This window comes from Leuciscus leuciscus (assembly GCF_965113295.1).
Source record: "Leuciscus leuciscus genome assembly, chromosome: 17".
Classification (NCBI taxonomy): domain Eukaryota; kingdom Metazoa; phylum Chordata; class Actinopteri; order Cypriniformes; family Leuciscidae; genus Leuciscus; species Leuciscus leuciscus.
In genome coordinates this window covers 3,005,348-3,020,576 of record NC_138741.1, presented here as the reverse complement: position 1 = coordinate 3,020,576, position 15,229 = coordinate 3,005,348, and the positions used below count along the sequence as shown (strand labels likewise).

The 15,229-nt window shown below is 38.7% G+C and overlaps 1 protein-coding gene across 1 annotated transcript in view; it reads right to left on the bottom strand.

The window, feature by feature from the left end:
• The window catches only part of pak6 (p21 (RAC1) activated kinase 6), a 42,709-nt gene that overhangs the window by 3,392 nt on the left and 24,088 nt on the right, over positions 1-15,229 (bottom strand). The window contains exons 3-8 of the mRNA XM_082143774.1: positions 12,910-13,557; positions 10,193-10,729; positions 9,176-9,309; positions 5,553-5,679; positions 3,281-3,406; positions 3,022-3,156 (exon numbers count right to left, since the gene is read on the bottom strand). Coding sequence (XP_081999900.1) covers positions 3,022-3,156; positions 3,281-3,406; positions 5,553-5,679; positions 9,176-9,309; positions 10,193-10,729; positions 12,910-13,557 — 1,707 coding nt within the window. The remainder of the gene's footprint in view (positions 1-3,021; positions 3,157-3,280; positions 3,407-5,552; positions 5,680-9,175; positions 9,310-10,192; positions 10,730-12,909; positions 13,558-15,229) is intronic.

Below are 15,229 nucleotides of genomic sequence, written 5' to 3'. Positions count from 1 at the left end.
CAACACCGCCTCGCCCCCTTTGTTGCCTGCGTGTTCCCGGGGGCGGGGTTTATGTAAATTTTAGGGTTTGTGATGTCACTAACCCGGGAGGAATGTGGTATAGTCTCTACCAGCCGTTTGTTGTAGTCCTTAAAAAGCAACTTCTGTAAAAGCAAATATCTCCCTTTGCTCTGAACTTTGAGCGTTGTAACTTTGCAGATGTTGTTTATGCTCAAACAGCAACATTACACACTAACTAAAGTTAGAAAAGTCAAATCATAATCAACCACCCCTTTAAGTAAATATGAGTTTTCTAGAGAATTTCCCTCTCAAGTCGTATTTCCCACTGGGATCATTTTGGACGGGTCATAAACTTTAAACATGGCGGATGGGAGAACGATTGCTGCTCTAACTACTATTCTTTATCAGTTTTTCCACAACAGCTACATCGCCTCGTCTTGTTATTAAATTTGTGGTTAATAACATTTGAAGCATATTGTATTTTTTTAAACACAGCCGAAAATACCTAGCCTGACGTCGTCATACTCAGATTCTAGTCAGAATATGGGCCCTATTTTAACGATCTGAAACGCAAGTATCAAACGCGAAACGCAAGTAACTTTGTGAGCGGATCTCGGGACCCGGCGGGATAAATGACTCTTGCGCCCGATGCAAATCTAAAATGGGTTTGTCTGAAGTAGCTTCATTACTCATAGGTGTGGTTTGGGCGTAACGTGAAATAAACCAATCAGAGCGTCATCTCACATTCCCTTTAAGAGCAGGCACGCTTGTTCTATGGCGGATTGCTATTATAACGGCGGATTTGCCAGACGCACGCCAGGAGCGGTTCACAGCCGAGGAGACCGACGTTCTCGTCAGGGCCGTAAAACACAGAGAAGTGACATTGGGGATGGAGAAACACACCCAAATTAGCTTCGCTTAAACAGGCGGATAATAATTTGGGTAAACGTGTATCCCTAGATTTATCCCTATTTTTCACATCTTCATGGACCCCACAATGATTTCCCTCATGTGTTAATATTTTTCCTTGTAATAATGTATGGTTTTCTAAAAATGAGAACTGCTACTGCTACACTGCGTCTGTGTAGATGAGAGAAGCAAAGTGTATGTGCGTTGTGCACACGCTACATTATGGCCAAGCATGCGCCCTTAAAATAGCATCTGAATAACGCTCCACTGACGTTAGACTAGGTTTGTCCTGGTCTGTGGCGGAATTGTTTTCTGAAACTGCAAAATAGCACCAGGGAACGTTTGCGCCGGAACACGCCTCCTCTTTTCGCTGAACCACCCCCGGGAGCGCAAGTTCATTCCCTAATTTACCGACGTGCGTCTGTGGAGGGAAAAGTCTGCTGTTGGTCGGGTGCAAAATAGGAATGATACATGCGTCGGTGTACAAAGTCAATTGCGCTGGGTGCAAGATAGGGCCCTATGAGTCTGATCTGCTCCATTGGGCTGGGATTATGGGCCGTGTTTCAACCGAACCAGGAAGGAAAATGCCTCTGCACTCAATTGGATAGACTTACAACCAATCAGAGCAACTGGATAGACCTACAACCAATCAGAGCAACGGAGTAAGTGACGTATGTTCTTCATTCATCTTTCCGATCGACAAATGCCTTGATCGCGGTTCTCTGTTCCTCTTTTAAAATGAATGCGCTGTCGATATCTTCTATAACAGAAGCGATGACGAATCTACACATGATGTTTCATAAACAGAGTTCGGGAGAAGCACGTTCAAATTATCAGTCCAATCAACTTGTCATCAAACAATTACCAGGTCTACCCTATCAGCATGAGAGGAAGCATTTATTATTCACTCTGTCAACTCGCCTAACATTCCTTGACAGTTTCCAGCATCCCTCCACTCACTCTCGGCTTGTTCTTCCACAGCCAGGAATACGGGGGGAGTACTTTGGGTTCGGGAATACCGAGCCCGCCCTCTCCTCGGACAGTACGCCAAATATGCTTTTATTCAATCTGACTTATTTGTATGTGTGACATCTTAATTCTCCAGCGGGAGCCATCTTTGTTGTAAACGAATTCAACCCAAGCGCTGTTGATCATCAGTTATGTTACTGTTGATCATCTGACCATCATCGTATAAAGCCCGCCCTGACCATTTGATTGGTCCGAACAGCTTTTGTTCGAGCATAGTTGCTCCACAACGGATCAAGTCCAGACCGAACTTCCCGACCTAAAAATGTTGTGGGCGGGGCTAAATTCGGCTGGCATCCAGGCTAGAAAATGCCATGCATTTGACCGAAATTCTATAATCGTCATCAAATTGTCTATTTAGATAGCGCTGATGTGTTTATACAGTTGTCAATGAATGGGATGCTGCATTTTATTCAAAATAAATATCTTTACACTCTAGCAACATAGCGGTGAGTTTTGCACTTTGTAAAATGTCAAAATCTGGTGTTATTCCATTTGTTTTAACCGATGTGTGACAGATAAAGGATTGTTTTGAGTTTAAAAACATTTTATTTCTATGGGAAAAAACTTTTTGAGATGCAAGCTTATTCATTTATTCATGTCATATAATTGCTTTTCAAACAAAATTGCATCTTTTTTTTTTATTTGGTCCATTTAGTTTGTTTACTAATTATTTTAATATTTTTTTCATGACATTAGGTTTAGCCTGCTGTAAAGGAATGTTTTGGTTCATTTATTATTATTATATACAGTTCAAAAATAGATTTTTGACATTTGTATGGAAAAAAAACTTTTTGATATGCAGACATTCATTATTCATGTCATATTTTTGTCAAAAACATGTTTTTTGTCAAACAAAATGGCTTCAAATATATTTAATATTTTATTTCATTTTTTATTTATTTTATTTCAATATTATATTTTATTTGATTTTAATTTGTATTATTTTTTATTTTATTTTATTTCATTATTTCATTATTTTTTTTTATTTGCCCCTAATATTTTTCATGACATTGTTAAGCCAAGTTTCTGTCCTTCTGTGCGTGTGTCTCTCGCTGTGATTAATGTAGAGATATGGTCTCGTACCTGATGAACGTTGCGTACGGTGGGCGCTCGCTCGTCTCTCAGTCTCTTCATCGCAGCCACAGGAGTTTCACTGAAATACGGAGGTTCTCCATCCACCATCTCCACCACCATAATGCCCAGAGACCAAACATCCACCTGCACATTTTAGATCACATTCACTGTCATTATAAAAATGTTTAATGAAATTAGGAATTATTCCAGCACACATTTTCTTCCCGCTCTTGATTGACATTTGCTGTGTGTTTGTTTCGTGCTGTACCTCGGTTCCATAAGGTGACTTGGAGATGACCTCAGGAGCCATCCAGTACGGCGTTCCCACCAAAGACTTTCTCTTCGGGATATCTTTACTGATCTGAGCGCAGAAGCCAAAGTCTGACAGCTTGATCTAATTTACAAACATAGAGACAGGATAAGAGTTCAGAAACACATGTTTAAAACACATAGAGCTTCAGTCTTCTCACTCGGTCACACCTGGAAATGGCACAGTATTATTATGGCACAGATACATTTTTTCTTTTGTATGTATACACTACCGTTCAAAAGTTTCTGCTCAACAAGGTTGCATTTATTTGATTAAAAATACAAACAAAAACAGTAATATTGTGAAATATTATTCCAATCTAAATCAGCTGTTTTCTATGTGAATATATAGTAAAGTGTAATTTATTCCAGTGATTAAAGCTGAATTTTCAGCATCATTACTCCAGTCTTCAGTATCACATGATCCTTCACAAATCATTCTAATATGAGGATTTGATGCTCAAGAAACATTTTATATTTTTGTGGAAACAGATTTTATTTTAGCTGTACAAAAACAGTCTGTTATGCTGCTTAATATTGCAAACTGGTATTGCTTATCATATTATTTTAATTTATTGTATCATATTCACCAACAAACATATTTTTTGCACAATTGCATATAAGACTAGTGTTTTTATAATAATAACTAGAGATGCACAATATATCAGCCACCATATCAGTATCGGCCGATATATGTTCATGTTTAACGTTATCGTTATCGGCCCGATAAGAAAATTTGGCCGATATATTAAAGCCGATCAATAATGTATTATTTCCTTCAGCGGAGACACTTCAGATGTGCACTGTTCATCATGGGTTTGAATTGTTTGAAATATTGAAATCAAAATACAGTTAAGTGTAACATTTGTAACACAAGTCATATCGGCTACATAACATTATAATGAGAACATTATAATTGTGTTTTTGGGTCATGGCTTTTAATGGTGACTTTCGTTTTTGTAATCAGGCTCTAAAAAATTATATAAAAATTTGGATTTAGATTTAACGACCAATATATCGGTTATTGGCATCGGCCAAAATGTTCATATCAGTGCATCTCTAATAATAACATTATAGCTAATTATAACTGTATTATATAATAATTATATAAGAGTCAAAACATAATGAATATGTACTAGAGTAGAGTAATGAATATGTACTTTTTTCTCACTAACTCGTCAAATATGATTGACAATTAGCATACAGTTTGGATTGGCGGTCTGGTTCTGTTCTGGGCGAGAACTAGCCTAGCATGGATAAGAGCAGCAATAACCCTCCGTAGGGTAAACAGAACAGAACCAATAAAAAAATATTGTAAAGTACAACATAATTCGAGAATTTATTCTGATTCAAAGGGGAATCAGAATGCCAAACCCTTCCCGACGAGGGGTCAGCCCTATGTTCCCACAGCCCTATGTTCCCACAGCCCTATGTTCCCACATTTCTAAGATTTTTTTTTTTTAATGAAAATTTTGAAAATTAGGCCCTATGTTCCCACGGCCCTATGTTCCCACATTTCTAAGATTTCTTTTTTTACTGAAAATTTTGAAAATTAGGCCCTATGTTCCCACAGCCCTATGTTCCCACAACCATATGTTCCCACAGTCCTATGTTCTCTCATTTAACTATGTCCCCTATGAAGGGTAAGTTTTAGTGCTTGTGCTGGTACAGGGATAGCCCAATTACATCCCAGACAAGTCTCCCTCCTGTGAGGGGTAGGTTTAGGTATGTTAGGGTTAGGGTTAGGGCTGTGGGAACATATGGCTGTGGGAACATAGGGCTGACGAGAGGTGGAGCTGGGGAGGGAGGAGGGTAATTAGCTCCTGAGAAACGCGATAGCTTATATATGAATACGGTGATAGACGTCGTATTCCTATAGGTAGACGTGGATCAGCTGAGAGTCACTGATGAGAGCTTGACTAACGTGACCCGCCAGAACTGACGCTACGCTTAATTGTTATTGACGCGGTTTAAACACTGATTGATGGACTACATGAGAGAGGATTTCAGTAAGATGTTCTGTATCAGAGAAGAGGTTGAGATAAGTGAAGATGAAGAGAGGCAGATGATGACTGAAGATGAAGAGAGACAGATGATAAGAGAAGATGAAGATGAAGAGAGACAGATGATAAGTGAAGATGAAGATGAAGAGAGACAGATGATAAGTGAAGATGAAGATGAAGAGAGACAGATAAGTGAAGATGAAGATAAAGAGAGACAGATGGACTCACACGGCCGTCCAGCGAGAGCAGGATCGAGTCGCTCTTGATGTCTCTGTGGATAACGCCCTGTGAGTGGAGATACGCCAGCGCCTGCAGAACAGCCTCACACACCGTCGCGATCTGCTCCTCGCTCAGCCTGCACACACACACACACACACACCTCACTACAGTTTTAACAGGAGATTTATTAATGCATCTGTTGTTTTTCAGTATGCTTTCTTTCACCACACTAGGTTAATCTTAAGTTTCACATCAAGAACTGTTGAGCTTGACGGCTGCTCGTGATCATTTTGAAAAGGTTTCTATTTACAGCGTGTTGAGCATTCAGCCAATCACAGTTCAGAGCGGGTGAATGAAACAGCCAATCAGAGGAGTCATCATGCTTTGCTTTGTTGTTGCAAAAATTTTGTAGGAAGATTGTATTTTTTGCATAATTTTCATGTTTTTTATTTTGCATATTTTTATTTTGATACCTTTAAGTACGTATGATTTTTAAACGTTCCTTTCGTGTTCACGGAGTAAAAAGCAGCAAGTGTCACTGTCTTGATTATTGTTATTATTATTTTTTTGCAGTAAGAAATTGTATGTACTTTGTAACAATTACTGTTCTATCCAGATCATGTCTTTTTTTAAAGGAACACTCCACCGTTTTTTTAAATAGGGCTTATTCACCTTCTGTCCTACATTTAGATAGGTGGGCAAATGCTTAGCTTAGCTTAATGAAGATATTGACTTGGGACTATATTAGGGGGAAGCACAGGCGAAGCACTGCTGCTTAGGCGAAGCACTGCTACTTGGGCGCAGAGATATCACGCAACACATGAAATCCCACAACATCCGTCAACATACCGGCGTGAATAGTAGCTGGCTATTTTTCCTACAGTACATGAATGGCAATGAACATGGCTAATTTTGTGAGAGACGAAGAGGGTGACAGTCAAGACAGTCAAGAGCCAGAAACATACCTCTATGAAGCAGTTTTCAGAAGATGAGCTGCGTGCTTTGGAAATAGAACGACAGGTTGCGATCGCTCAACAGCCTGAGGACGTGAGGATGATAGCCAACACGAACTGGTGGTGTAAGACTGAAATAGAGTGTCTGTGCTGTGGCAAGTGGGACAAGTTACTGCCATCGATGACCAGGCTCAACGCGTCAGATCAAGTTGAGCGTGCCCGCATTGCCCATCCTGCAGTACTCGATTTTTTTTTCCGGTGTGATAAAGTGAACTGGAAAAAATGCCCCACACCGAATGGACCAAATGGACAGCTGTCCACAGAGTAAGTGATTATTTTAAACATGACGCATACAGATCGACCCATATTATACCTGTATTCACATTCACATATTATACCACATATTCACATTTCGTGTGTTGCGTGATATCTCTACGCCCAAGTAGCAGTGCTTCGCCTAAGCAGCAGTGCTTCGCCTGTGCTTCCCCCTAATATAGTCCCAAGTCAATATCTGCCTAGGAAATCGCCTAGTGTTAATCTGCATCGCTAGAAGTAATTAGGTGGGGTTTTTTTTTATTATTTTTTTTTACTTTTACTCATGACATGCTAGCTGGCAACAAAGGATTCCATTCATTAAGCTAAGCTAAGCTAGCGCCGACCCTGTCAAACTAAAACAATGCATGCACTGAGACAAAAATGCATTTGCCCACCTATCTAAATGTAGGAAAGAAGGTGAATAAGCCCTATTTAAAAAAACGGTGGAGTGTTCCTTTAATGGAGGGCACAAAAAAATCTACTTTTTAAATGCAAAAATATCAATACATATCGAATATCAGCAAAATATGAAAAAAAATATGGAGATATAATTTTTTTGCTATATCAGCCCTTTTTTGAGTTCAAAGGCAGATTTTGCGTTTTTTTAAATACAGGCTTATTAATATATTCATGTCATATAATTGCTTGTCAATCAAAATGTCTTCAAATCAGTTATTTATTTTATATTTTACTTTATTTAGCCCATTTCATTTGTTGACTAATAAAAAATAAAACATTTTTGGTATATTTATGACATTAGGTTTAAGGAATGTTTTGGCTAATTTATTATTATTATTTATTTATAGTTTAAAAACAGATTTTGTTTGTCTAGAAAAAACTTTTTGAGACGCACTTATTGATTTATTCATGTCATATAATTGCTTGTCAAACTAAAAGTCTTCAAATAAGCTTATATTATTTTATTTTATAATGTATATATATATATATATATTATTTAGCCCATTTAATTTGTTGACTAATAAACTCTTGTATATTTATGCTAATAGCCTGCTGTAAAGGAATGTTTTCTTTAAATTATTATTAGTTGAATATTATTGATATATAGATTTGTAAATACAGATTTTGTTTGTCTAGAAAGAAATGCAGGCTTATCAATTTGTTCATGTCAAATAAACGCTTTTCAAATTGAACTCTTGAAGGCTAATGCTGAACACGAGCGCTGCTAAACTGAACTGAATCTGCTCTACCCTCAGATGTCTTCTGTCCTCTGGCACTGTGTGCAAAATCAATCATGTTTGCAAACACGTCCCGCTCGATGCTCTCCGCTCAGGTCAGATCTCGTCCTTCTGCAATGCGTGTGTGTGTGTGTGTGGACTCGTGTAAATCTAGTCCTTCATCAGACAAAGCGAGAGATGCATTGACCAAACTAATTAAACCGCTAGTCAGATTCCCCTGCCATGTCATCCCAGCATCTGCTCATCTGAGTCTGAACACACGCAGGAGACACACAGCAGAACACTGAGTTACTGTACATCACCCTCTTGTGGTCTGAAGAAAACACTACAATAATACAGCATGGGATTAGTGTTTGCAGGAACTACAAGCCGAGCTTATCTCGTGCTCATCCTCACCGCAGAATTACAGTCACAGTGACGTCACAGTGATGTCACAGTTCTCTGAATCCACATTAACACATTAGGAACGGACTCTACACTGCAAAACATGCTTTTCTCACTTAGTATTTTTGTCTTGTTTCCAGTCCAAATATCTACAAATCTTAAATCAAGAAGCATTTACCAGATAAGTAAAATGACATAAGAAATTAGATCTTGTTCTAAAAAAGAAATAATAATAATAATAATAAATAAATTAAATGAGTTTTTGCTTAAAACAAGCAAAATTATCAATTATCAATTCAAATGGAAACAAGATTATTTTTCTTACTCCATTGGCAGATAATTTTGCTTGTTTTAAGCAAAAACTTACTTAATTTTGATTTTCTATTTATTATTATAAGAAAACAAGATAGAATTTCTTATGTCATTTTACTTCTCTAGTAAATGCTTCTTGATTTAAGAATTAGTAAATATTTGGACTGGAAACAAGACAAAAATACTAAGTGAGAAAAGCATTTTTTGCAGTGTGATCATGTTCCCTGTCTTATTGTGAATGATTCATCATTGCATGTTTTCTGTCTACACAATCTTTTAACCAATAACTGGTTGCAAATTATTATATTTATTAAATCGTATCATATCATATCATATCATATCATATCATATCATATCATATCATATCATACACCCATGGTTAAGCATATTGCTTGTGAAAGCTTCTGACCTCAATCATCTAAGAAATCCACTTTTCTTTTATTACTATTATCCAAGCGTTCAGCTTTCACACCTGGTTTCAGACACGATGTTTGTTAGAGCTCCTCCCTGCAGATACTCCATGATTACCCAGAGTTCCTCCTCCACCAGAGCGCTCTTAAACATCTCCACCACGTTCCTGTGCTGGTAATCTCTCATAATCACCACCTGTGAACACAGACACACAGTCTGATCAGTGCAAAACACTGTGAAATCAACAACATGGTCAGATCAGTTATGCTTTTATTTTACTTTGTGATGCATTATAATAAGATACTCATAAATGGCCATTCAATGGAGTTTTCATAGACAGTGAATGCATGATATTTGCATTTAAATCAAATCAATATTGAGGTTGTTTTTTATTATATACATTCTATACCAATTTATGTTTCTGCCGGTGTGTTTCTGCCCACATATTTGCATCCAACAACACTTAATAAGCCTATGGATTTAGTTATTCAAGAGCACAGTCTTGTTCTCCGTGTGATGGTGCACTTGATGAATTCATAACACAAAAGTTATTTGTGTCTCGCGGAACACACAGATTGCAAATAGATTACCAAGAACCAAACAAACAAAGTATTTAAATAAAGAGTATTTTCTCCTTAAAACTGCAGTGAACCAAAGACAGAAATCGCTGGTGTTTCTGACGTCACAAACTACCTTGTAATCAATCAGATCAACGTGTGATCGTCAACCAGTGGATCTCTGAGCTGAGTGAGTGGAGGCGGGGCTCATTTGCATATTCATAGAACCGCGCATACTAAATGTGGCAAGGGTGTCGAGTTACATTCAAGATATTTTAAGGCTTGACAATTTGTTTTCAAGGTAAAAAACTTTTAAATATGTAATTTTGGTGATCAAAGATGAGTTTTAAGGGATAAAATGATTGACTACAGGGGGACTTTAAATATACTGTAAGGGTAGAATTGTGATGTGAGATCCACCAATCAGAGAGCCAATCCCGAATTCCTACATTTTTTGATTGGTTATGTTTTCCGTGTGTGCTCGGGATTTATATAACTCATTGTAATGATCTTTGTTTCACCTCGTTGAAGAGCAGTTCTCTGCGCTGTTGTCTCCTGAGGTCCATCATCTTGACGGCCACCACGCGTCCGCTGTGTTTCTCGCGGGCGATGCACACCACACCCGTGGACCCCTCTCCGATCTTCACGAAGTTCTCCAGGTACGAGCGCGGGTCACCTTTATCCACCACCATCTGCAGCGCGGCCTTGAACTGCTCGTGTGTGACTTTAGGAGGGTCGGGCGGCGGGCGGGGCGAGGGGTGTAGCGGCGGTCTGAACGCAGGAGAACAGGTTCCCGGAGGACTGTTGGCCAGAGAGCCGGTGGGAGACGGTCGGGGCTGCGACGGACTGTCCTGTCTGGGGTAAAGGCCTGGGTTCGGGCAGCCCGAGTGCCTCATGAAGGGGTCTGGACCGCTGGGCCGATAACTGATGTTGGGGGAGAGTCCGATGGTGTAGCTGGAGGAGGAACGGACGGTTTTGTGTGGCCGGCTGCCGCTCATGAGAGGACTGCTGGTGCCGCTGTGCAAGTATCCCGGCTGGTGTCTCATGGCTGCGTCGGCCTGGGTCATGGACGAGGGAAACACAACCACAAATAGAAGTAAGCTTCTGCTTTATCCTGCTTTGCTCATTAACATGCATTCGTCCGACAAACGGTTTACAAAGTAACTAGGGATACACCGATATGAAAATTTTGACCGATACTGATAACCGATAATTCTTTATATTTGAAATCCGATAACCGATATATTGGCCAAAAAAATCTAAATCCAAATTGCTATACTTTTGTTATAACTTTTGAGAGCCTGATTACAAAATTAATCTCACCATTAAAATCCATGACTCAAACACACAATTATGATGATCTTATTATGATTTTATGTAGCCGATATGACAGACTTGCCTTTACTGTATTTTCCTTTTTGACGTGATTCAAATCATATTTCAAGCATTTTAAATCCATCATGGCGGACATCATGTGAATCTGAAGCGTCTCAGCTGAAATAATACTGGGCAAATTTTCTTATTGGGCCGATAACATTCAAATTAACATATTTCGGCCAATACCAATATGGTGGTCAATATATTGTGCATCCCTAATCCTTGCTGAATAAAATTATTATTTTTAAATAATATCTTTAAATATCTTTTGAATTAAATCAGAGCAAATAAGCATATTAGAATGATTTCTGAAGGATCATGTGACACTGAAGACTGGAGTAATGATGCTGAAAATTCACAGGAATAAATTACATTTTAACATATATTCACATAGAAAACAGTTACTTTAAATTGTAATAATATTTCAGCTTTTACTGTATTTTTAATCAAATACTGTAAAGGCAGCCATGGTGAGCATAGAGACACATGAATGATATGCATATTTATATGAAGGTCTATATTTTTTCATTCATTGTTTTAAGTTTTTTTTTTTTGTTATGTCGTAGATATTTCTTTTCATTATAATAAAAAAAAGACATTTCAACAATAATATCAGATTATACACAAATTCATTCACACATCAACAACATTTAATTTTCAACAAATTCAGTAAGTTTTGATTTGTTAGGGTGTATTTTTATACATTTTTCTTACAAAACAGGCAATTGAATGTTCACCATTTTAATGAGGTAAAGTCTTTAAATGGAGTATGGAAGCTATTCTCAGAGCTCTGCATGTGTATGTGGTCAGGTCAAAAAGTCGGGAAAAACACAGAATTCCAACATGTAAACTCAGAATTCCATGTTCCATGTTGGTTAATTTGGCCAGAGGAGAACTGGCCCCCCCGACTGAGCCTGGTTTCTCCCAAGGTTTTTCGTCACCTGATGGAGTTCAGATTACAGATTTGCAAAATATAAACTCAGAATTCTAAATAAAAGTTCCATGGCAGAAATTGTGACAGAATTTATAGAAATACACCCTAACAAATCATGAACAACACTTGATTCATTAATACTAACACTTTCTCTTCTCTTCTCTTCACTTCTACTCTATATCTACAGTAGTCAACATTTGAAGTGGATAAAAAAAAAGTTCATCAAAGTTGTCCTAAGACAAGAACGGGTATTGTTCAAAATTCACGTATAACTTTGATGAAAGGTTTTGATCCACTTCAAATGTTGACTACTATATAAAAAATTTTAAATACATATACTACGTTAGACTAAACTGGAAAGGGTCATAGAACTTGTGACCCTGGGCCACAAAACCAGTCACATGGGTAAATTTTTTGAAATTCAGATTTATATATCTTCTGAAATCTGAATAAATAAGCTTTCCATTGATGTATGGTTTGACGTATATGACAATATTTGTCCGAGATACAACTATTGAAAATCTGGAATCTGAGGGAGCAAAAAAATTGAAACATTGAGAAAAACTCCTTTAAAGTTGTTCATTTATGTCCACGATTGTGCTGCATTCACTCACAAAAATAAATGTTTTATATATTATAAATATCGTCATGGAACATGATATTTACTTAATATCCTAATGATTTCTGGCATAAAAGAAAAATCGATAATTTTGACCCTCACAATGTATTGTTGGATATTGCCACAAATAAACCCGTGCGACTCGTGACTGGTTTTGTCATCCAGGGTCACATATTGTTGTCCTATAGTTAGTTTAACTGCTTCTATTGCTCTCCTCATTTGGATAAAAGTATCTGCTAAATGCTTAAATGTAAATACGCTTCCATAAAGGAGCCTGTTGGCCACATAAATGTCAGACTTGTGTTTACCTTCAGGTCATATGAGGAGTAGGGTCTCCCAGGGCTGTTTTGCGGGTGGACCAGCAGTCTGTTAGCGCTCCTCATGTCCGGCGTGAGACCGTCTCCGTGCGGATGCTGCATGGGCATCGTGGGGCTGTAGAAACAGGTCATGGGCCTGTGGTTGTGTGCGAACACGATGGGAAACTCTCGTCTCATCATGAGTCTCTCAGTGGGGCTCCCGATGTCTCCACCGAGATACATGGATCGGGGCGGTGGAGGGACGGGGAATGGGGGCGGTGGAGGCGCAGGGAGGGTGGGATGGGGTGGAGCCCCTTCCAAAATGCTCATGCTAACCTCATAAGTGGATTTGGCCCTGGGAAGGACGCCGTTGGGCTGAAGCGTGACGCTCTTCTTCAAGCCCATGTACGGCGTGCTGCTCTCGCTGTGGATGTTTCGTGACTTGTCGCCCCAGTGCGATTCGGCTTCGTCCAGTCCTTCATACTGATAGGCGTCGGCCTCGTTCACTTCGCCCAGACGGCCGAGCGACTGCGCTCTCTTTCGTGCCGACGGGCTGCTCTTGCGCAGGGAGTTGGAGCTGGTGACGGACAGCCGGCTCATGTCGGACAGCATGGCTGAGATGTAGTCTCCGTGGCCGATCATGGTGCCTCGCACGATGGTCTGGGGAAGAGGGGAGGCGGTTTATGATTAATGCGAAGTGAAACGCGGCGCTATTTAAAGAGCGTGTGAATTCACCTGGGTGCGGATGAACTCAAAATCACACTTTCCCCTGAGGAGCCTATTTCTGGCTGACTTGTGTTTGAGAAACACTGAATGACTCGTCTGAGCTATCTGAGGATTTCTGTTCTTGCAAATAAAGAACAAAGCAAAGAGCCTGTTTTGGTCATTTTTGATGATTTTGTCTTCATTTACAGATGATATGAATGTATATCTGCTTATTAGTACATGATTGTTATAAAGTTTTTTTTTGTGTGTGTGTTATGGAAAGTTACTTTTAAAGTCCCCCTGTGGTGAAAATCAAGCTTTTAAAGTTGTTTATGTGTCTATGTGGTGTTTTTAATACGCTTTAAGACAAACCATGTGTAAATTCATAAGTCGACACCATTGCTGAGTATTTCCTCCTTAAAACTGCAGTGAACCAAAGACAGTCTCAAACACACGCTTTGAAATCGCTGGTGTTTCTGACGTCACAAACTACATTGTAACCAATCAGATCAACGTGTGATCGTCAACCAGTGGATCTCTGAGCAGAGTGAGGGAGTGGAGGCGGGGCTCATTTGCATATTCATAGAACCGCACATACTAAATGAGGCAAGGGTGTCGAGTTACATTCAAGATATTTCAAAGCACGAACATTTTTTTTCAAGGAAAAACTGTATAAATATGTCATTTTGGTGATCAAAGATGAGTTTTAAGGGATAAAATGATTGACTACAGGGGGACTTTGAAGATAATGCGTTACAATATTGTGTTACTCCCTAAAAAAGTAACTAATTGGTTTACTTAGATACTTTATGGAAAGCAGTGTTAGGTTACTTTTGTGTTACTTTGCTTTTTTGCTTTTTAATCAGAATCAGAATGAGCTTTATTGCTAAGTATGCTTACACACACAAGGAATTTGTCTTGGTGAAAGAAGCTTCCAGTTCACAGACAGAATGACAGCGACAAAACACCGATAATACAAATAAATGAGCATAAAAATACACAAAATTCTAAATAGACAATGTACAGGTATGTTATATACAGATGCAAGGGAATGTGAATAAGAGGTATGGTATGCTAAATAAATATAAGTATATAGTGTTGAGTATTGCACATGATTATTGCCCAATGGGGCATTTAACTGTTCATGAGGTAGATGGCCTGAGGAAAGAAACTCTTCTTGTGCCTGGTGTTCTATTTTTGGATAGAATTATATGAAATAATTGAAATGAATATAATAAGCCTCAAGCAGAAGGAAATGCAGATTCACACCTGTACAGCAGAGGGCGCCGCTCAAACAAACCTTTCAGCTGTGCTGCCACTCTGGATCGCAGAACAATAGGACACAGGAGAAGCACATGAAACACAAATTTGATGTCATTTTTGCTTATTCATAAGGTTCAATTGGATCATCAATGTCAGCAGCAAAGACACAGGTAAATAAAGTGAGATTAAATACATAAAGTATATTTGTATTATTTAACCTACTTAATCACTGCAGCTTTGTGTCATATTCTGAGTTTGCAGCTTTGTGTCATATTCTGAGTTTGCATCTCACTGTTTTTATTTATTTTGAGGAATACTAAATCTGTTTTTGTGTAAGTGAGATGAGTAAATGCCTGCTCACATT